The 23,396-nt window shown below is 40.5% G+C and overlaps 1 protein-coding gene across 13 annotated transcripts in view; it reads left to right on the top strand.

The window, feature by feature from the left end:
* The window catches only part of PARD3 (par-3 family cell polarity regulator), a 677,664-nt gene that overhangs the window by 498,463 nt on the left and 155,805 nt on the right, over positions 1–23,396 (top strand). For 9 of the 13 annotated variants that reach the window (XM_075922683.1, XM_075922687.1, XM_075922684.1 and 6 more), the window contains one exon: positions 11,462–11,572. The exons of the other annotated variants lie outside the window; for them this stretch is intronic. In XM_075922683.1, the coding sequence (XP_075778798.1) occupies positions 11,462–11,572 (111 nt within the window). The remainder of the gene's footprint in view (positions 1–11,461; positions 11,573–23,396) is intronic. 13 annotated transcript variants of the gene reach the window in all.

The following is a 23,396-nucleotide window of genomic DNA, read 5'->3' as shown; positions in this document are numbered from 1 at the left end:
TTTTTGCCTTCTCTTAAATGCTGATATGAATGGATGGGGTTTTATGATGCATATCTGATTACCATTTCTTATAGGGTCTGCTTTTGGACCAGTACCCATTTTCTAAATTGTACTGCTTCTTTTCTTTAGGAAAAATAAAATTGTGGCAACCAGATGTGGTATGATTATTTGCCTCTGACCTGGCAAAGTGTTAGGTTTAACAAAAGAAACTAATAGAAATATTCAGATTGACCCTTCTCATCATGTAGGTTGCTTGGAGCTCAATCAATCTCTCATTATTATCAGAGTTATTCAGGCAGAGGCAGCAGTGCTAGGCATTTCTCGTGATCAGCCCTTGAGCCAGATGTAATTTGCAATTTGTAGCATTGTATTTTGAAACAATAATGTATTGAAATGAGCAGAGCAAGAATTAGAAGTATAATAGTCAAGAGGACACACTAAAGAGTATCTACAGCGAAAATGCACTCTTCAAGTACTCTGTGGACACTGATGATTTAAAGCCACTGATGATTTAAAGCCAATAGTTTTATTGGCACTTGGATTCATCCACAAGTTTTAAAATCAACATATGTATTATTGAACATATCCAACAACAGAAAAATGGCCATCTTGCCTTGTGGTTTTGACATACTATCTTTCATTAGGAGCTGTGATGTGGCTAGTAAGATCTCTTCACCTTTGTAGTGAAATTTGAACATAGTAATTTTAAATGTTTTTACATGAAATCTTCTTGGGCAGTATTTTTCACAAACAAAATTGACAGAAGAAAAATTTCATACAGTCTGTAGAACTGGTAATGGTGACATACTTTGGATATGACAACAACTGACAAATATTGATATGCTGATACTGATAGTTAATTAGATCTTTAAATATAGACTTGAAAATTTGGTTCCCTTTTATATAAATTATTTATCTGTTACCAGGTAGAGGCCTTTATTTATATCTGTCTATACGATAAAGTCGCTAGTACTGTGGCACCAAGACTTTTAATCAGTGACTCCTACAGAATGAGAATCACACTGCCCTTCACTTAGTGAAAATTGACTCTCCGTAGCCCTCCCCCCTCTCTCCTACTTCTATTTCAAATTTTCCAGTGGTTGTTTTTATATCCTACTGTTCACATCTTTATAGAACTTGTAAGTGCTGAATTACATGAGAGAGCCTCAGTTGGTGAATACAGACTATGAGAGAGAGGGACAGAAAGCATTTGTAAATGCATTAAATGACAGTAATGAAAGAATATGGTGTCCATTAAGAGCACATGACTGATTAAAAGCCTGCTTTAATATGGCTGCCTCTCTTGTCAGAGTTGTTTTTTTAAACAAATCTCTGTTCTTCAGTGCCAAACAGCATGCAGTGAGTTTATCAAATCTGATCTTTCTAGGATCATTGAAGCTAGATACAACCAAATAATATTTCTCGTGTTCATGGGTGTTTGCCTCTTATGAACTCTTGCTACGCTTGAGCAAACTTACAAATACTTTGCGTTTTACAAAATTTCTGTTGAACTGTCATGTTTTTTCCCCTTTGATTATTCTAATCATTGCTGATTACCAAGATAGCTGTGACTAAATAGAAGTCCTTTTCTTCGTAATCAGTTGCCTTCCTTCTTGATTCATTCAGATGTCACAACTCATTGTTTATCAGCTGACAGTTCACCACCATGAAGTAAGTAATTTATGGTGTGCCTCACAGTAGATTGTGGCATCACTGAAATTGGGCAGGAGGAGCAGGCTGAATAAGGGTAACATTTCTAGAACTGTATTTGCTGACTGGCTGGTATCTTATGTATATCATCACTTAGAAAATTACCCCTGCCTCCTGTGCCCTTCCCAGCCTGCACATGATTTCGTTTGAAAGTGCAGTATTGCAGATTGGATATTAATTTCTCACGTATGTCTGAATAGCCCCAAGGTCTCTCTTTATTTGTTTGTGATCAATCTTAATCACAGTGGCAAGTAGAAAAGGTCATAATTGTAGGAAGAAACGCAAGAAGTTTAACCATATGTTTAGCAATTTCAGAAAGATGAACTCTCTTAAGAGATTTATTAAAGTGTTACAAACTTGATATGTAAATATACAGTGTAAGGAACAGGTGGCTTGGAATGGAATAATAATAATTTAATCATATATAGTGCCTTCCATTCCAAGTAACTGAAGCACTTCATTGAGGTTATTGAATTAAGCTTCATTGCATGCCTTCATTTGCTCATCATTTTATGGATGGGCAAACTGAGTCACACAGAAATCAAGTAATTTGCCCAGAATCAGAAGAAGCCTAGTATAGAGCTCAGACTAGGAGCCCAGATGTCCTGATTTCACATAGCAGTTTTTTCTCTCTAATGCAGTAGATCTTGAGGGCATGTGCTTTTTTAAAAAAATTATAATTAATACTTTTTTATTTTACCCATGAAAAGAGGTACTGTGTGTGTGTTATCAATTAGAAGAAGTTTTAAAATACAAAATAAAAATATAAATCTTATAATTTTGCTGACACAATAAAGCTGACACAACATTATATAGATGATTGTTAAAACCCTTTTGAGTAGGGGGTATATGCATGCACGTGTGTGTGTGTGAGAGAGAGAGAGAGAATATTGTCACTACTACTGGGAAAAGAGCATGCTTTATTTTACATCAGGAGGGATAGATAGAATAGCTTGAGACACTTACCATTTGTTAATTTTTAATGACAGTCCTTTGTCTATTAAAGAACATAATGCTACTGAACTTTTTCTGTCTCAATCAATTTTTGTGTTTTTTTTTCATTAATCAACTAATGCATATTTCTTCCATAGCTCTTTATTCTAATGAAATATGTGGATGATTTGGCAGATGGCAATGATCTCATCAGTAACGCATCAGAGTAAAATCCATTTAGCAGATTACATGGAGATTATTTTTATTGTATCAGAGATATTGCTATGTTCTTTCTAACCGATGGTATTCTCAGTAGATAACATTTCAGAATTCATGTTGCTCACATTTTATCCCTCAATCTGAAAGTATATCTGATTTGTTTTTTGTGCGAAATGGACTTCTCCTGTGTACTATTGTATTCAAAGGAATTTTTCTCCTCTCTTTTCATCTTTTCCTTATATTGTTGAGCAACTTTGAGGGCCTGATCCTAAGTCCACTAAAGTCACTGTCAGTCTTTCTATTGAGCCTAATAGGCTTTGGATCAGTCCCTAAATTGGCCGATGAAAAATTCACTCAAGCAAGCAGGCACTAGTTTAGTACAGCTGGGTGACCAACAAAAAGGATCTATACTTCACTTTGTTTGGATAATTACACATAAGTTATCTCCATCTGAGGTAAAGATTCAGAAATACAGGATTCTGTTCTTAAACCCTCTTTATTAGTAATGCCACAGACTACCTCCATGTCTTTTAAGGTTAGCCCTTTCTTTAGTTATACTGTAATTTGAAAGGTGACCTGTCTGAAGACACTCTGCGCCAGAACATAATAAAAGAAAAATAATTGATCCTTTTATATCTTTAACTGTCTTGATATTAAATTATTGTTGTCGCAGGCTGAGTTGAGATTTAAAACTGAATCTGATTTTGAGAGTTCACTTGTATATTGAAATGTTCTCTGGCCTGTGTTGCAAAAAGAGAATTAAGCAGCTAAAAATTAATAGAACCCTGGAGTATGTTGGCAATTAGAGTGAACAAGATTTCAGTTGCTCTCCCTCATCAGTTTCTCACACTATTGGATAGATAAGATATTTTTAATTAACACCCCTTATTTCAATCTGTCAAAAATTCTTCTTGAAATATTTGTATATGTTCCAATGAGAGTAGCACTAAACCATTTTTTTTAAACTGTGCCTTAAGTCATAGAACTTGGAGTAACGAAATACTAAATAAACTGACTAATGTGTGAGATAAGCTCTTGCTTGCATTGTTATCAAGAGGATATTGTTTAATAAGATTTCTGCTATATCCATCCTCAGAAGAATATTGAAACTATGTTAAAACAGAAGAAAGTTACATTTAGAATTATTTTAGAATTATCTCAGGTGGAGAGGGAGTATTACAGTTTGGTTTGGTCTGTATTTCTCATTGTACATTAAGGGTGTGCTGCCAAAAGGGACAATGAAGAACTCTAAGCCCAGTGGGACAGAAGGCATGGTGGCTTCAAGTCACTTTTGTATCTGCCTAATTCTGGAATAACATAGACTGCACTGGGGTCCTGTCAGAGTTACAACAGCCTAGCCCAATTTGCCTATGAAATATAGTGCTGTGTGAAATCCCCACAGTAGAATATGTTGCAGCCTGACCCCTGACATGCATCTCTCAGTACCAGCTTCCCTCACTGACCCCTTCCCAGCACACCATCTATCCCAGGTTGTGTAGCTGCCTTGCATGGTTTTGGCCTTAGTGAAATCCTCTGCCCAAATACTGGGATTTAGTGCTTCTTTACACTGCTCTGGCCTTTCATCCAGCATATGGGATCTAAAACATGGATAAAAATCTTACCTGTGATCAAGATTCCCTCTAAGCTTTGTGGTAGCACAGCCCCACAACTGCTTAATCAGCCCTGCCCAGTCAGGGGTTCAGGGCCAGTGGGAGCTGCATGTTTTCAGGACAGGCATAGTGTGAAGTACCCCTCCCCCAGGCTTACAGTGTTCAGAGAAGTACATTGTCCCCACAGCCAGCTGCTTTGAGCAGTGTGTGGGGGCATGGAAGGCAGGGAGTTTGTCTGAGGGACATGCTAGGGTGCTGGCTGGGAGCTACCTAGCTAAACACCTGCCTCTGTCATCCCATCCCCTCTATCCCACCAAGCCTCTGCCACCCTCCTGCACTTTTACCCCATGTAACCCAAACCCACTTCATCCCCACTCTTGCATTGATACCCCCTCTCAGACCTTGCACCTCAATCCCCTACTCCCAGTCATAACCCACATTTCTACACCATTTCCTGCTTCTCTACATCTGTTACAATCCCCCCTCTCAGACCCTGCGCACCCTCCTGTACCCTTCTTCCAGGTTGGAATCCTCTCCTGCACCCATACCTCCTCCCAGATCCTGCCCCAGGTCACAACACCGTCCCAGACACTGCATCCCCTCCTACACCCAAACTCCCTCTCAAATCCTACGCCCACCCCCTCCAACACCCCAATCCTCTACTCCAAACTCCTTTTCCCAAGATTAGAAATACAAAAGGGTTTTTTAACCTTTCTTCATAGCTCAGATTTTCTAATCCTACTATCATTTTTCTTGCTTTTCTCATGTCTCTTTCCATCTTTCCACATGTTTCTTACAGTGCAGCATCCAAAATTGTACCCAGTACTCCAGCTGAGGTCTCCTAAGTAGAGTGGGCCAGTTATCTCTTGTGTCGTATATACTATGTTCATGTTAATGCATGTGACCAGGTCCCTGGTAGCTCCGTAACCTAGTGGTTAGGTTGCTGAGGAAGCAGGTGGAAGAAGGAGGGGGAAGCATGCTGCCTCTCTGTCTGCATGTGTTCCTCACACAGGAACTTCAGACCATTCCTTATCTAAATCCTGGATGTTTGGGATGTGGCCCAAAGAATTCAGATTTGCTTTAATTGGGGCTTGTCAATAGGTACTCCCTTTTCCAGATGAGTGTGGGCTTGCTTGGTCCCCTGGCTGCTGAACAGTCAGGCTTTGGTTCATGCCCTGAGACTGCCGAACCAGGCTTCTGCATCCCTTCTAGTTAGTCCCAAACTGACCCAGGCTCCTTCCTTTTCTTTCCCCTCCAGGTCTGGCATTCGTTGCAGGGCTAGCTGGGCCCAGAGTATATCTTTTACCCCTGGGACGCCAGACTCTCCTTTCTCTTCTCCTCACAATGCACCTCAGAATATTTTTCTTTTTCACACCTACATCAGATCGTTGGCTTATATTCAATTTGTGATCCATCATAACCCCCAGGTCTTTTGCAGCAGAACTCTCTAGCAAGTTATTCCCCATTCTGTAGTTGTGCACTTTGATTTTCCCATTCAAAATGTATCCCATTGCACTTGCCTTGACTGAATTTCATCTTGTTGATTTCAGACAGGTTCTCCAATTTATCAAGGCCATTTTGAAATGTAATATCTGTCCTCCAAAGTACTAGCAACCCCTCCGAAGTTAGTGTTATCTGCACAGGTTATAAGCATGGTCTCCCATTCCAGTATCCAAGTCATAAATTAAAATATGAATGGTAATGGACCTAGAAGAGACTCCTACTAGATATGTCCTTCAAGTTTGACAGTGAACCATTGATAACTACTCTCTGAGTTTAGTTTTTAACCAGTTGTTCTCATACACTCCTAATAGTAATTTCATCTAGATCACAATTTGCTTACTAAAATCAAGATATATTATGTCTGCTGCTTCCCCATCCACTAGGTCAGTAACCCTGTCAAGGAAGGAAATTAGATTGGTATGGCGTAAGAAAATTATGTGGGCTATAATTTATCACTCTATTTTCCTTCGGGTGCTTATGAATTGATTTTTAAATAGTTTGTTACAGTATCTTTCCAGATATCAAAGATGGGCTGATTGATCTATAATTCACCCAGCTGCTCTTTTGTTACTCAAATATAGTCTCTGAGGGGCAGCTGTGTTAGTCTCTAACTTTAAAAATAATGAGTAGTCCTGTGGCACCTTAGAGATGAAGAAAAATATATAGTATCATGAGCTTTCATGGGCAAAACCTACTTCATCAGATAAACAGGTTCTAAATATAGGTTCTGTGTCTGTCCTCCTCCTCCTCTCTTCTGAGACCTCAGCTGTCCATCAGCAATTCTTGAAGAAGATAATCACTAATGCTTCATCTAGTTCCTCAACTACAATAAAGACAATTTCATCAGGCCTTGCCAACCTTGATTACATCTAACTTATTCAAATATTCTTTAATCTTCTCTTTCCCTGTTTTGGTTTGTGTTCCTCCTTCTTGTTAATTTTGTGTTAAGCATCTGGTCATAATTAACAATTTTAGTAAAAGCGTTAGTAAGGCATCAAATACTTCCATTGTCAGGATGTCATCCATTTTCCCTACTGAATAGTGGACCAATGCTTTTTCTCTTTTTCCTGTTGTATTCATAGAACCTCTTCTTACTGGCTTGTGTCCCTTACCATGTCTAACCCATTTTATGCCTTAACCTTCATGCTTTGTGCTGTTCTTTTCTATCCATGCTTAGTAATTTATCAATGTTTCCAATTTTTGTTGGATTCCTTCAATTAAAAATTTCCTAATGCAGCCATATTGACCTTTTATTATTCTGCCTTTCCTGTCCAGGTATTGCTGATCTCTGAATTTTAATTATAAAAGTGATGCATAAAGCAACTGGGCCAATATGTTATCAGAGATTTTCAACTGTTATCTTAGTATTATATCACGTTTTCGTGTTTCATAGTTTCCAGTTCTGTCATGTCCTCTCCCTTTCCATTTTCAAATAATTAGTAATGATCAATTTAGCCTTATGCTTCATAGGCCTGGATTACTTTGGAAATGAGTATCTTGAAGAAAACATAGCTCATCCGTGTACACCAGAGCTCGAATAGTCCCAATTTGCTGCATTTTTATAGCTATCGCTAAGATCCATAAACTTTGCTGCCTTATACAATACTATGTTTAGATGGTGTGGCGTGAGATTAATTTTTCTGTACGGTCGCTGGATAATATGTATTTGACACACACAGTGGCTTTGTTTTAGAAAGGAGGGAAAGGGGAAAAATTATAAATTCCTGCTAGTTTCCAAGCTTTCCTCTGACTGATGAATGCTGATTTTTGAAGTGTTTAAGAGAAATGTGTATTCTTCTATTTGTAAACATTTATCTGGACCAGTGATTCCACTTCACACGGTGGTAGTGCTTTCATTTTACTGTTCAGGTAAACTTCTGAGTGAATTGCACTACAAGCGACTATCTACTTTCATAAGTTTAGGTAGTGCATTTGATGGAGAAAATACTCTTAATAATTTTGAAGTGATAAATATAATGGGCTCAATAGATGCATAGATGTTATCTCTTCTGCTCTAAATATGCCCCAAACTTGTCTCTTTCTTACTCCCTAAAATTTGTGAAATATTTTCTTTATTTCAATGTACAAAAGATTAATTCCATCTGTAATAGGTAAAATTTAATATTCACACTCTGCTCTTGACATCTAATATATAAAGGAGAATGTTTGTATGTTTGTGCTCTAATAACTTGCACACTATAAGACCTACAGCAACCAAACTTTCCAAGGGATAACCTTTCCTCTAGGAGAAGGTTTTAAGGTATTGTGGGAGGGAAAAGATGAGAGACCGATGCCTCTCCCCGGGGCTGCACGAAGCATGGCAGTGCGAGGAGAAGCGGCTTCTCCGCCATTGTTGGAGAATACTGCGATTGGCTTGGGTCCCTGCGGCTGACCAATGGGTGGGTGGGTTGCTGCCGGGGCTCGCTCTAGGTGGAGGGGGCGGGGCTGCTGTTACGGCTCAGCTGTCACTTTGAAAACATGTCCGGGAAGAGGTGCATCGGGGACCCGGACTGTTGGGGGTGAGTGGGGGGTAGGGCAGGATTGGGGGGACTGAATCATTGGGGGCAGGCTGATCCGGGGGAGCTGGACCATTGGGAGCGAGTGGTGGGAGGACAGGATAGTGGGGGGGTTGGGTTCTGGACCATTGGGGGTGAGTGGAGGAGAGGGCAGGATTGGGGGGACTGAATCATTGGGGGCGGGCTGGTCCGGGGGTGCTGGACCATTGGGAGTGAGTGGTGGGAGGACAGGATAGTGGGGGGGTGGGGTTCTGGACCATTGGGGGTGAGTGGAGGAGAGGGCAGGATTGTAGGGACGTGGGGCTGGACCATTGGGGGCGAGTGGGGGGAGGGCAGGATTGTAGGGGGATGAAGGAAGTGGGGCTGGACAATCCTGCAGGGAGAAGTGAGAAATGAAGTCCACGGCAGAGGGGAGGTCTCCTTTGAGGGGCACTGGATGATTCTGGGGGGGAATCCCTCAAATCTGGGCACTGGTCCTGGGTTTGATACTGGATGATCCTGGGGGGGGGGGGGGAGGAGAGATGCTGTCCATGGGAGGGGCAGCTGGTCAAGAAGGTGGTGCTGGAGGAGGGTCTATAGAGGTGCCAGCAGACTCAGGTAGTTGACTCATACTTTCATCAAAAAAGATGGGAGAAGAGTTTGAGATGTCACCTTGAAATCTCTCAGATTCAGTAGGGATTCAGCCCCATTGATTGAGACATCCCTATACTCAGCTCTTGGATGAGAAGTTGCAGACCCAGCAAGCCTATCCCCTACTTCTCTACCGAAAAAAAAGTAGCTTCTACAAGGATAATTAGCAAAAATATAATTTGATAGGAAGCAAAACATGGCACTATTGAACAGGGGCCTCCATATGCTTCCAACAATGGTGGGGAAACAAGCCATGATGACTTGGGGGCTCTCCCTTCCACTGTGCTTTTAATGGCTCCAAGACTCATGACATGGGAAGAAAACAGAGACATAGTTTCTACTGTGACTTTTGTATCTAAGTTTGCCAAGTCAAATAGCTCTGATTCTCAACATTGCAATGCCTCTTTTTTGAGTCAGAGATTTTGCAGTATGCAGCAGTAGAAAAGCATGGTGGTCTACCATAATGGCCAGATGTCAGGTACTGGCAGTTGCGGTGTGGCTGGAGGCTGTCAGGACCAGCTTCTGTTTTTCTAAATTTTGTTCCTCCGGTTTCCCAGGCAACGCCGGGTCAGTCCAGCTAGTTATATATAAACAGCAAACTTCAGACATTCCCCTCCCCAAATGGTAAATGCTTGGGAAAAGACATTGGGATGAGCAGCATTCCTGAAGTTTAACAGTTCTGTGGTCTGGCTAACCCAGTGTGGGAAAGGAATTCCAGAGGTGAGGGACCCTCATGGAGAGCACTCTGCTGGCAACTTTTTCCTGTATGTAGAGAAGGAGGTTCAGCTCAAGAACCTCCACAGACATTAATCGCAAAAGCAGGGAGAGAGGCAATTCTACAGGTAACCAGGTTGCAAACTAGGGATGTTAGATATAGTGTAATTGAATAGTCACATAACCACTTGAAATCTTATCAGTTACATGACTATTTGATAGACCCCTGGGGTGGGGCCAACAGCCAGTGCACTCTTCTCCCCCCTCCCCCCCCCCACTCCTGGGGAGCTCCCTGCCGCCTTGTGCTGCTGCCTTTGTATCACCATGAAGACGGGGCAGCGTGAGGTAGAAGACGGGAGCCAGTCTGTGAAGGGAGCCAGTTTAAAAACTAGCTCCCTGCGCAAACTGGATGTCTGCCATCCCACAGTGCTGCCTCTGATACAGAGGCAGCAGCGCGGGGTGGCAGCAGCCGCTGTCTGGGGGGGTCTGAGCTTGGACTCTTCGTGGACAGAGGCTGGTCTGGCAGAAGCCCCTGTCCACGGGGACCTTGGACTCCCCCCCCCCCCCCCCCCCCCCGTGGCTGGGCGATGTTGCCAGGAACCAGCCTGTGTCCATGGTGAGCCTGGGCTGCCACGGGCAGAGGCTGGTTTGTGTCAGCCTCCCTCATTCCCCCACCCCACGCTGCTGTCTCTGATAAAGGCAGCAGCATGGGGAAGGGGAGAACAGCACCGTGGTGCTAGTGCTGGGGGGAACTAGTTTTTAAGCTGCCTCCCCCAAGCACTGGCTCCTTCCTCTCCCCTACCCCACCTCTGTAGGAAGAAGCAAGGGGGGCAGGTGATCTGTGAAGCTAGTACACGCAGAGAGCCAAAAGCCAGCTGCCGACTCATATCAGCTTCAGTCTGCTCCCCCTCACCCTCTGTGCTTCTGCATCTCTATCAGAGAGTGCAGTGCAGGGGGAGTGGAGGATCTGCTTAAAGCCAGCTCCTCACGGGCATGGGCTTCTGCTCCCCGCACCTTGCTGCCCACAATACAGAAGCAGCAAGGGGGGAGAGGTGAGTGCGTGTAGTCAATAAGATTAATCAATAAGCCAAGGCTTAACGGTTAATTGTGTAGTGGTCTACACATTAACATTCCTATTGCAAACCATACAGGGCTTTAAAGGCAAAATCCACCTGTTTGAATACTATCCACTATAGCAAATGCAACTGCTGCTTTAGAGTGAAGTGAGTTGATATTGCTTAGCAAGTAATTATTATACAGATGATCATGAATTGTGCTTTGCATTTCATAAAACAAGGGCCTAGACTAATGTCAATTCTGATTTACATTCTCTGGAAGTTGCAGTGTTGAGTAATTTAAAAAAATTGGTTGACTTTGGATTTAAAGTTAGTGATCCAGAAATGTTAGGGGGAAAAAAACATACACTGTTAAAAAAAAATAAACCTCCCATTTATAAATTCTCAAGAAAACAAAGAGAAAAATATTTAAAATGGAGGTTCAGAAGTCTTGGCAGTCTCCCCTCTTGGTTTTCAAAAAACTCCTCCTATAATTAGCACAACATTGTCCTAGGAAAAGAGGAATACTTGTGTGTTCATTTGACAAGTTAGAATGTTTTGTTATTAACAGGTTTGGCAAACATCGCAAAGATGACAAGATTGAGAAATCTGGTAAAATAAAAGTTCAGGAAGCCCTTACTTCAGAAGAGGAGAGAATACGAATGAAGCAAGAACAGGAGAGGTAGACTTCAGTATTTGCTTAAACACTAGTAGAGAGAGTTTTTGTTCTGTTTTTGTGTTGTTTTTAAACTCAAGAATTTACATGCAACTGAAGTTTGGTTTTCATTGATTAAATTACCTAAGTGCCAATGTGTTTATATACTTAATATAATAGAAAGAAACACAGATAAACTGGATTTATTTTGGACATGAACAGTGACAGTTTTTTTACTCTGTTCAGTATCTTTTATGCAGCCAGCAGTAGCTGTATAATTATTTCTTTATTGGGGCAGATGAAAGAGTAACTTCAGTTTTTTTCTCAAAACTGATTCTATAATCAATTTTACAGGTTTCTCAGAAAACAAATATTTATATAAAATTGAAATAATTTTGTATCTTTCCCATGCATACTTAGTTTATTGTTAGATATTTTTTATGGTGATCAGCAACAGAATTTAAAACTTTATCATTGCAAATATATTTGTCACTGCAATTTTGTCTGTGTTGTTATAGAGTAATATGTAAATTAAACTATTAATTGTAAAACTGAGTGATGAATACCTCTATTTTTGCCTTCTTCTCCCTTCCCTTAACATTGGAAGCCTTTATGCTGTGTGTGTCATATGCTGCTCATTGTTTTAAGCAAGCTAATATTTAGACTCTAAATTTCACCCTGTCTCTTTCAGGCCCAGGCTTAATCTTCATTTAGGGGTAAATCTAAGAAGATTAGGAAGTTACTCTATCACGATCTAAAAGTACCCAGATGGGGACAAGATTTCTGAGAGTAGGTGGCTGTTGAATCTAGGAAACAAAAGCATAACAATCTAGAAGAGCTGCTAGCTGAAGTTAGACAAATTAAAACTAGAAATAAGGTACTAATTTTTAGTGAGGCTTTATTAACCACTGGATCATTTTGCCTAGAGTTGGGATGGAAGTCTGCATGTCTTGCTAAAAGAAATTCTGTATGTCAACTAGAAGTTGTGGGCTTGACGCAGAAATCACTGTGTGAAATTTTGTGACTTGTGTAATGCAGGTGTGATTAGATGATCATAAAGGTTCCTTCTGGCCTTAAAATATACAAATCTGTGAGTTCTATATTTGATGTTTGGCTCCCAAAAATATACATGGGATTAATCTTTAACAGAGCTTAATTGAGTTTCCCTTTTGCTAGTAGAGAGGTCAAACCATTACAGATCGAACAAAAAATAGGAGCAGTGAACAACTTTCTGTTTTGTTAAGACATTCTTTTAAAGTAATTGCTTTCCCAGGTCAAACTGTAAAGGGAAGTTTTAAAACTGGAGCAAATATGTAACACAGTGTGTGTGCATGTGTAACATCATCACAGCTGAATGTTGGAATCTCTGCATGGTGCACTAAATTATTGTTCTTGATACTATACATAAGATTATAGAATGTGTATGATATAAGACTGATTGTAAAAGTCATTCTGAGTCCTGCTGTATAGCCTCCTATGTATGGAACAACCTCCCAAACCCCATTCACCACACTACTCTCACCTTCTTGAAATCTCTCCAAAAAAACTCACTCCTTCAGTGTCATAAAATAATGTATATATTCATTTGAATCATCAATATGTGCACATGGCAAAGCCTGGTAATGGCACGATCTTCTTATTGTGACCCAGACCCTTTGTCCTCACATTCTCATTCCAATTGTTGGCTTCCTCCTTCTTGTGTCATATGTACAATGGGATAACACAAGTTCTGTGGGTGACTTGGTGGTTTTGAATTGTTGAAATCAGATTGCAGTTTTGGTTTTTTTTTTTAATGTAACTATACTAGATACATAATAAATTATTGCCCATGAAAATTAACCAGAAGACTAGAAATACTGCTGGGAGAGACAGTAAAATGATGCTAGTTCATAATGACTCCTTTTTTCACTTTCATTGTATTTTACACTCTCACTCAGTTTTGTTTAGTGTTTGAAGCTCTACCTTTAATGATGCAATACTTTTGGGAGCTAGGTTGAATTTAATGAATTTACTATGTATAAGAGGCTTGGAACAAAAAATCCTTAGGGGTCAGAGAACAAGTGAATGGTCCATTAAAAAATCAATCATGCCCACAATTTTATAAAATTATTATACTCTGACTTTGCAATTTTAATAGTAATGTGCTTACAATAGTATTTTCCTTAAACTCTTGAAAGTATTTTGTTCATATTGATCAGAAGACAAATAAGCAAATTAATGTACTTCAATTTATCACTGTTTGAAATGGATAAAACCTGACTTCTATAAACATAATACTGATACTAACAATAATTCCTTTTAAAAAGAGAATGTCATTTTAGCCAGCTCTGGAGCATGTGTGCCTGCAACATTAACAAAGAAGTGTAGTGCAAGAAGTAAATTGTCCAGCTGAAAATATTGGGGAATAAACCATGTATGTTTAGCAATCTGCTCTGAAACTTTGTTGGGAACCTGGAATTAGCACCAACTATTATAAAAATTGTTAAAGGGATGCTTATTGGTGGTAAATTGCCAGGATCTCAGATTGGCATTTCATCTCATATCATAGGCTTGCATATATTCTGGGTCACTGTTTTATTCTGAGAGGGGAGGCTAATGAATTATCTTTGATTAATTCCTAGCACCAACTAGTCAACCCAGATTGCTTGGGTTATGTGTTCTGACAAGCTCACAGCCCTAGGTGGCAGTGCCACTTCCTCAGTTTGTCCAGATCATTTTGAATTATGACTGTATCTGGTTTTTAAGTTGGTTCCCCGTGAGCACCTGCTCTCACCTTCGATTTCCCTCCCTCCCCCCCAGCCTATGTGTGAGGCAGCTGTGTAGGGGGTGGGGCAGGCAGCTCCATGGGAACCCACACAAATGGGGAAGTGTCTTAAAAGCATGGTTCCCCAGGCACATTGGTACTAGGCCCCCTGTATCAGAGGCAGCAGTGCAGGGGGGAGGGGTTGCATGAGGGTTAACTGATGAACTCAGGCTTATCAGTTAACCATATACATGGGTACACATTCACATCCCTATTTCAAAGTAATTGATCTTTGGTTTAAAATCTTGCAGAGGCAGATGTGGTAGTTGACACCTCTGAGGTGTTTCAGGCTTTCTTGAGACCCAGGCAGACATTGCTATATTGGTTATATTCAATAAAGGGCAAATGTTACTGCCTTCACTGCTCTCCCTTTGTGGATGATCATCTGACTGTTGTACCCAAAACTTTGACTCTCACGGTTTTAAGGTAATAATACTGTATATTTAGCCATTGAGGTACAGACTCCAACTCTGATTCATAGGGAAGTGGGAGCCCATTCCCCAACTGCTCCCCCAGTCTCTTCACAGCTGCCCTATTCCCTCTTCAGGGTTCCACTCAGTGTGTACTGTGAATTATTTTGTTGCCCTTTTGGGGACTTCATAACAGTTGCAACAAGTAACACGCAGACTTTGCAAAGGCACTTCTAAACTATGCATACACTTTAACTCCTAGATGAAGCACGGTAACTATCCTAATCTATGGAAAAACAACCTCACTCTTCCCTTCACCTGATAGTCCTTTTTGTCTTAGGGTACGTCTAGACTACATGCCTCTGTCGCCAGAGGCATGTAGATTAGGCTACCAGACATAGGAAAATGAAGTGGCGATTTAAATAATCGCCGCTTCATTTAAATTTACATGGCTGCCGCGCTGAGCCGACAAACAGCTGATCAGCTGTTTGTCGGCTCAGCGCGATAGTCTGGACGCGCAGGTGTCGACATCAAAGGTATTTGTCGACCACCCAGGTATACCTCATCCCATGGTATACCTCATTTTCCTATGTCTGGTAGCCTAATCTACATGCCTCTGGCGATAGAGGCATGTAGTCTAGACGTACCCTTAGTCTCTTTCTGGGAATCCAGACTTCTTCTGCACTTCCTCTTCTCCTGCCCAGTCTTGTCTTCTGGATCTGATCTGTTCCCCTTGCTGGAGGGAGAGTTCCTTTTAGTAACTTATTCTGACATCTTTACTTTTTCTTGTCCTTCCCCCAGGGTTTTTCCTTTCTCCAGCAAATCCAACATCTTTGGCTAGGTTGTGCACTGGTTTAATTTGGTTAGTTATTCTTCAAATAGTGTCCTTGTGGGTGGCCCACATCAGTATGTGCGTGAGCCCATAAGCACTTGATTGGAGATTTTCATCAGAAGTGTTTATGGGTCTGCAGCTGTACTCCGGATATCCTCTGGATATCCAGTTCTACAGGATCCCACATCAAAAGAGGATGTGTCAGAATACAATGGCAAACGCCCTTGAGTCTTGCTCATCAGGAACATTCATCACCTATAAGAAGAAGAAATATCATTTCACACAGGTCCTCTTCCTCATCAGGTAGTCATGCCTCCTTCACTATTTCACTTGAATGATTTCAAGGACCCTATAAAATGTGTGACACATACATTACAGATTTCAGTGTTCCCTTCTGGACATCCTTTATATATCTCCTCAGGGTAAGATTGCTATCTATACCCAGTATGCACAGTGTGGTCAATCTCACCCATTGTACCACTTATAAGCAAGTGGGTTGATAAGAAGTACAATATCAGGCTCTGAGGCTTGAAGTATTTTTTCTTCCATCGTAGGAGTAACACTTTTAGTGGTTGAGGCAGTTAATGAATAGAACAGACAACATTGGTTCTGTTCAAATCCATCAGATAGAGCTAGAACCTTTGGTTCATAAGAGCTATTCCTTGTCCTTTCTGCAGTTCAGAAAAGCCAGTTACAAGCCCTGATGGCAAAGTATGATTTCAGGTATTTTTCCAAGTTTGCATCTTTTATTGTACACCTTCCTCAGGATCACAGGGAACAACTGAAGGCCCTTACAGAAGGTTAGTGAGGAAAAATCGAAGAGAAGATGCCAAAACATCTCTTCAAGCCTCAACACAGCAAAATGCCTCATGTCTCTGGCAGTAGTTATGCACTGTATTCATCAAGCTTCCTGACAGCAGTACTCTGGCTTTCCATGGGAGGTATAAGATATAGCTAAAGATCTTCCCTTTGCGGAGGCTGAATTGTTTAGCAGTGCTCCATATAGGTTCCTTTAATCTCACAAGAATTTGTGGATGATGATATGATCTTTATGCATTTACATGCCCGTGACAAAGAAATAGTACAGAAGGTGATAGCCCCATAATCTTGTTTTGTCTACCACTAGCCCATGAAGCACTCTGAACCCCGCCTAGGAAGAGTTCAGATCTAAAAATGGGCATTCTGTCAATCAGCGACGTCTTCCAAATGTCCACTCTGAGCTATTGGTCATGAACCATCTACCACTCTAGATCCTGCACTTCCCCACCACTATGGGGATTGTCTTTCCCATTTTCTACTTTCCTGGGAGCTGATCACCTTGGACACACAGATCTTGGAATAATTTCTACAGATTACTCCATCTAGTTCAACTCCCTACTACCCCACTTGTAATCCACTTCCTGTCCCTCTTCAGGGATCCTTTTCACACTAACCTTCTTAAGTAGGTGTTACAATCCATGCTATCCAGGGAACTGTGCGTGGCTGGTATGGCAATTGACCCTGTTCCACGAGACTTTTGTTAGAAAAGTGTTCTATTCTCAGTACTTCCTAGTTCCAAAGAGAAATTGGAGAAGGAGATGAGTTCTGAATCTCAGTACTTGGAATATATTCATCCATGCTCAAATGGTTCAGAATGGTAACCTTACCAACAATAATTTCCTCTTTGTATCTAAATAATTGGGGGGGGGTTACCTCAAACTTCCATAATGTCATCCATCCCTCACTCTGATCATTTCTACATTTCATGGTAGGTATGCAGTATCTCATTCTATCCTTTGGTCTTTCCACCATCTCAAGGGTTTTTACCAATGTCCTATCAGTTGCTGCATCTCACCTTCACCAGATGGGAATAATAGTCTTTCTCAACATGGATAATTAGTTCCTAAAAGGTCTTTCAGTTCTACAGATGTTGATAGGAACCCATCAAAACATGATCTCCGTTTTACTCAGTGGGCTTTTACCTCATACATGCATAGACTTCATTGGGGCCACTTCATCTCCAACACTGGTAGACAATACTTGTCAAAATACAGATTTGCCACTATGTCTAGCCTTATTTTAAAGATAAAACAAAGCTGGTAAACCACAGTGCAGACTTGCCTACAAGTTCTGGCCCACATGGTATGTTGTGTGCTTGCAACACCATTCATTAAGACTAACCACTCAGTGTCTTTGAGCTTGGCAGAGAATCATCCATTCACCCAACAAGCATATTCTCTACAAATGGGTGTCCAAACCTTGGAGGGTCCTTGAAACTCTGAATTGTTGGAAAGACCCACTAAATGTGTAAATTTCATTCCTGTAGTTGTCCACCCATGAGCGCTTTCACTACAGACCCTTCTTTGCTGCAGTGGGGCACAATCTCCCAAAACCCCACATCTCAGAGGATATCCTCTGGGGATATCCTCAGTATCAACATACTAGCACTCAAAGCAGTTCATCAGAGTTGCTAGCACCTCCTCCTTCTTCCATTGATCAGAGTAATGCAGAACAGCAGTTTATAATATCTATCATTAAGGTGGAGAAAGCCACTCGTTGTGTGCAGAAGTTATAAAATTGGTATGTATGCAGTGTGTATATGTGTGTAATTTCAGTGGTTAGTCTACCAGGACTACAGAATACAGTGATGGATTCTCTCAGCATATCTTCCAGTATGAACCATGAGTAGGAGCTGAACAGGTTTTCCAGAAGATGTGTTACCTGGAACAATCCACAGATATGTTTCTTCACTATTCCATCTTACGAGAAATGTCGACAATTCTGCTTGAGAGGAGACAATGGCTACAACTCAATGGGGTTATTCCTTGGGCTTGTGTACTGCTTTATGCTTGTCCCCCACCGCCCTTACTTTTTATATTTAATGAACAAATTGAAATAAGAAAGATTAGTAGCTATCGTCATAATACAATCTTGACTTAGATGTGATTCCCAGAGCTGGTTCGCATGTCTCTGCAACTGCACTTCCATCTTTCCCTATCACTGAATTGCATCACTTAAGAGGAAAGAGCAATCATTCACCCGAGTCTTCTGGCACTTTACCTCAATGCCTGTCTACTGGGTAAGCTGCCTGGTATAGAACAAGACTGCTCCCCCGACTTATTACCAGTTCTGCTTCATAGAAGCTTTCAACAAGAAAAACTAAAGTGTAGAAGTGGAAACTCTTCTAGACTTGGTGTATTTCTATGCTTCCTCTTGAATCTTGCCTTACATATGTTCTGAATTACCAGTTTAACTTAAAAACCACTGGAGCATCATTGAGTTCCATTAAAGCTCACCTAGCTGCTATCACATCTCTGTCTGCAGTGAGCCTGGGCCCACCATGGACATGGGAATTCTCGAGCTGCATGCAACTGGTCTGTGCGGGAAGCTGGTTTTTAAACTGGTTCCCCTTGCGGACTGACTCCTACCTGCCACACCATGCTGCTGCATCTGATGCAAAGGCAGTAGCGTGGGGTGGCAGGAGGCTCCCTGAGAGTGGGGCTGCCAGCCCCACCCCAGCACCTATTGAATAGTCATATAACCACTAAGTTTTCATGTGGTTACTATTCAATTACACTATATCTAACATCCCTAGTAAACTCTATGATCATGGAACCAGTTACAAATTGTTCTTCCCTTCCTTTGTCCCTTAATATGGCATTCTTCATAGCCATCACCTCAGCTAAGAGGCTTGGAGCCTTAATGGCTGAACCCTCATTGACACCCATAATTCATTGTGACAAGGTTTCTTCAGAACTGAACATCAGCCAAAATATTTACCTGCCAGTGTGCTATCCCTTGCCTCACTCTTCCAGAGAAGAGTCATATAATGGACGTAGGAAGAGTTCCCACCTTTTTACCTGGTTGTGACCAGGCCTAGCAGGATTCCACCTAGGCTTTTCATCTCAATTGCAGAATATATGAACAGACAGGTGATTTTCATCGGAAGACTATCCAAATAGATTACCAGCTGCATTTTAAACTCTTACAAAACCTCAGGAGTTGGTCCTTCTCTGAGATTCAATGCTCATTCCAGCAGGGCTCAATCTGATTGATTAGCTTTGCTTAAAAATGTACCTAATCCAGACATCTGCAGGGCAGCTGCTTGATCCTCAGTACCCATATTTTCCCATCAGACATCCCTGTGACTGCTTTCAGAGTTGACACAGCTTTCAGTGAAGCTGTCCCATGTTCTCTGCTGAATCCTGCTCTTGTGCCACATTTTCCATGATAGGAGACTCCTGTGCACTACCCCCCAGGTGGAGTACCCAGAGGGACACTACTCAAAGATGGAGAGTTTATTTTTCTTGTACCAAACTTGGAGTTCTTTGAGATACGAACCCTTGTTGGTTCTCCACTACCCACCCTCCTTCCCCTCTGCCTTGGAGTCCCTCTTTTTGTGGTTGAGAAGGAACTGGAGTGGCAGTGGGTTCACTGCTCCCTGTGTACTGTCCTGTTGGGGCAGGATGATGATTGGGACACAAGTGTGGACTTTTAGACATTGCCAAAAATAATCTCCAGTTAAGATGACATGACCATGCACATTTATCCTGATGTGAAGCAGTCACAGGAACATATGTCTCGAAGAACTCAGTCCTGTACAAAGTAGGTGACCTTTCCTTGATGTCTGTATAGCTTACCTTTTTTACAGAGGAGTAACTTCCCCCCACTCTTAGGACTAACTAAACTCTTTTTATCCACGTGGCAGATATATAAGAAATATAGACTGAGGTATCTCTAACAATTATCTGTTGTAAAGTTATTTTCCATGTTCTTCGCTACTAGATACCTGCTCTCCATAAAAGCTGAAATTCTGATGTAATTTCATGATTTGGAATATGAGTGGCCTCTATGCGTGGGCCAATAGTGCCTGTCTTAATCCAGCCTTGGGTCCATTATCTATCTCATCTTGAAAGATCATTGATCTAATGGAGCATTTTATCATTCTAGCTATTGTATTTCAGTATTAAGTGCAGTTGCCAAATATCTCTAGGCTACTATATTTTTAACCATTAGTAAATTTTAATATTTTATTCCATCCCCACTCATAAACCCCAAACTGTCTAGACAAACTTTACACCAATCGACTTGCCAAATGCTATTTTAAAATAGAATTTACTGTATATAATCACAAAAACAATTATCACTCTGTAGCTGAACACTGCTATGCTTGGGAACAAGATGCATTCTGAGGATTTGTCTGGGATGGGGCAGGTATTGGGAGGAGGAAGGGACTTCTGAATCTAGAAGAGAAGAATATAAAATAAGCATTTGTGCTGGGAATCAGTGGCAGGAATGATGAGAAACTTGGAGATGGACAAAGGGCTGAAAAGATGCTTATTATGAGATGTTAGGGAGAGTGCTTGGCAGATGAGAGAGTAGTGGGAATGAGTGCTGGATTGAGGTCGGGGACCATGCTGACTGGTCTTGTTTTCCTCTGTGCTCTAAAGTTGTTATCCAGGTTTACTGTAATGATTTTTGTACTGGGGTAGGAGTGCTGTGTGCGCGCTCTCTATATATAAAATATAGTTTAATTTTGTCCTTTTTTTATTTTTGGAAGCTTTGACATTTTCGTCCTGTACTTTGTAAAGGAGATTAAATTTACATAAATCTTCTGTTGTTTGTATACTTGTCTGTGCAAATGTCAGCACCAATGGCATCAGTACTGCTCTGGGAATAGTGGCTGTCAAGTGCAGCTGCAGAGCCAGAAGGGGGAGCTCCCAACATTACATTTTGTATGTCTTGTCTAAATAGAGAATATTGCATGTTTTTAAAGAAAATGGAGGGTAGATATGTGGGTAGGGATAGTGTCGTCCACCTGCTCAGAAGATGTTTTATGTTGTTGTCAGTGCTGCAGTAACAAATTCTGTGTTCAGCAGGAGGTTGAACTAGAGAATCAGAATGATCCTATCTATCTTTTACATCTTTAGATCTATGAAATCCCAATTTTACTTAATAAGTTTATTGGGTACTTTCTCACTTTCCAAAGGAAGGCATTGTTAGTACTCTGTGTACTTAGAGACAAACAGTAACCAAGAGAAAGGGAATGTCCTTTTCAGAAATTCTGTGTACTGTAGTGCACCAGAGCTACCTGATAGGAACTGAAAACTGACGTTATAAATGGTTGCTTATGATGCTGTTATGTTGAGCTTCATTCCAGAGTTAATTTTAATGTCATATAATAAACATGTGAAAACCTAAATTTAGACGGGAAATGCTGATGGAGCTCTTAACTACAGCAGATTAAACAACTTCCCGTGACAACCATTGTCACTGCTTTATTTACTTGAATAGAAAACTACAAGCCCCGGAAAAAATAACTAGTAAACTGTTGTCTTAAAGAGACACAGGAAGAATGGTATGCTACATATTTCAAGAAAGCCATTTTGGAGCAGATTTAGGTTACCCATTATCCTTTTGGAAAGATTTTATATTAACTCAGATTTTTTTAAAAATATTGGAATATAGACAAGACTGTTTTTAGTGTCACTTTTTTTGTAAAATAATATTCCTGAATTTTGGATGCAACACTTCATATGTACATCAGAAATTAAAATAGCCCATTGATATTTTGTCCCAGAGGATTTGGTCATTCCATAAAGGCAGTTTCCTGTATTGTATATTTCCTGAGGGTATGTGAGCCTATACTTCCTACGTATAATAAACTTCTCTTCATCTTTTCTAGTGCCATTAAAGCTACAAGCCTTTTGTTGTAAAAGTATACTAATGAATAGAAATGTTACATCAAGAACAGAAGTCTTGTGTTTTCCCTTCATCATGCATCATCCATTTTAATTAGACAAAAGGGTGGTGAGCACTGTGACAAGAGTCTGGAATTAAAATCATTAATTGATGTCAAGCTGAAGCGAGACTGCTAACATGAATTTAGTAACAGCAGGAAAGAAATTAACCTTATTACTTTATTTAGTATATTAGATTATTTAATATTTTTGTATGCAAGGTCAATGCATTTATTTATTACTATAGAAAAGGACAAATAGTTTTTATCAATTATGTGAATGTTCATTTTCTTGCAATGAAACTTACACAATAAATCTTCAGAAATCTAAAAACAAAAAAATCAAAAGGCATGCACCAAAACTTCATAGTGTCTCTTCATAACAGATTCTTACATATTCTAAATGATTGTCATCTACCATATGGTCTGTTTTTAGTTGGACACATGTGTTAACAAGAAGTATTTGATGAAAAAGTGTATCTAACTAAATATTACTTTTCTATAGAAGAGAGGAAGAATACCAGTATAAGAAAAACTAAACACGTTTCCTCCAGTAGTAATGGTGATTGGAATAACGGACTCTCTTTGCATCACTGGAAATTTGGACTAATAAGAGTTGACATTTAATGTTAAGCATCTACCTTATTCTCAAGAAGAAAGGATGGCAACAGCATCCTACAGATAATTTGTGACCTGAAAGGTCATAATAAAAGAATAAAGGGAGCGTTATCTTCCAGTAAAGGCCATCTGGAACTATTAAAGTATCAGATGGAGTAAGGGTTGAACAGCAGGACACTCTCCTGGTGTCCTTCCAAATTTCCCAGAGAGACCATAATATTTTTATTGGAAAACACCAACTCTTCCCCCATCCACTAGCCAAATATTTTCATAAAACTGTTTCATCCTGCATAAGGAAAAAAGAAATTGTATATACTGTAATATAGAGAGAATTTCTGCTTGGTTTTGTTACATAACCTACTAAGTGTTCACATATATCTTTCAAATAAAACCATACCACATTCAGTTGTAAAGTCTGCTTTTGATTTGGTTTATACCAATCCTGCTTAATGTTTCTCAGCAGTGTTCGT

Source organism: Pelodiscus sinensis, chromosome 2, assembly GCF_049634645.1.
Source record: "Pelodiscus sinensis isolate JC-2024 chromosome 2, ASM4963464v1, whole genome shotgun sequence".
Classification (NCBI taxonomy): Eukaryota; Metazoa; Chordata; order Testudines; family Trionychidae; genus Pelodiscus; species Pelodiscus sinensis.
Note: the sequence above shows the minus strand (reverse complement) of the source record. Positions and strands in the feature narration are given on the sequence as shown.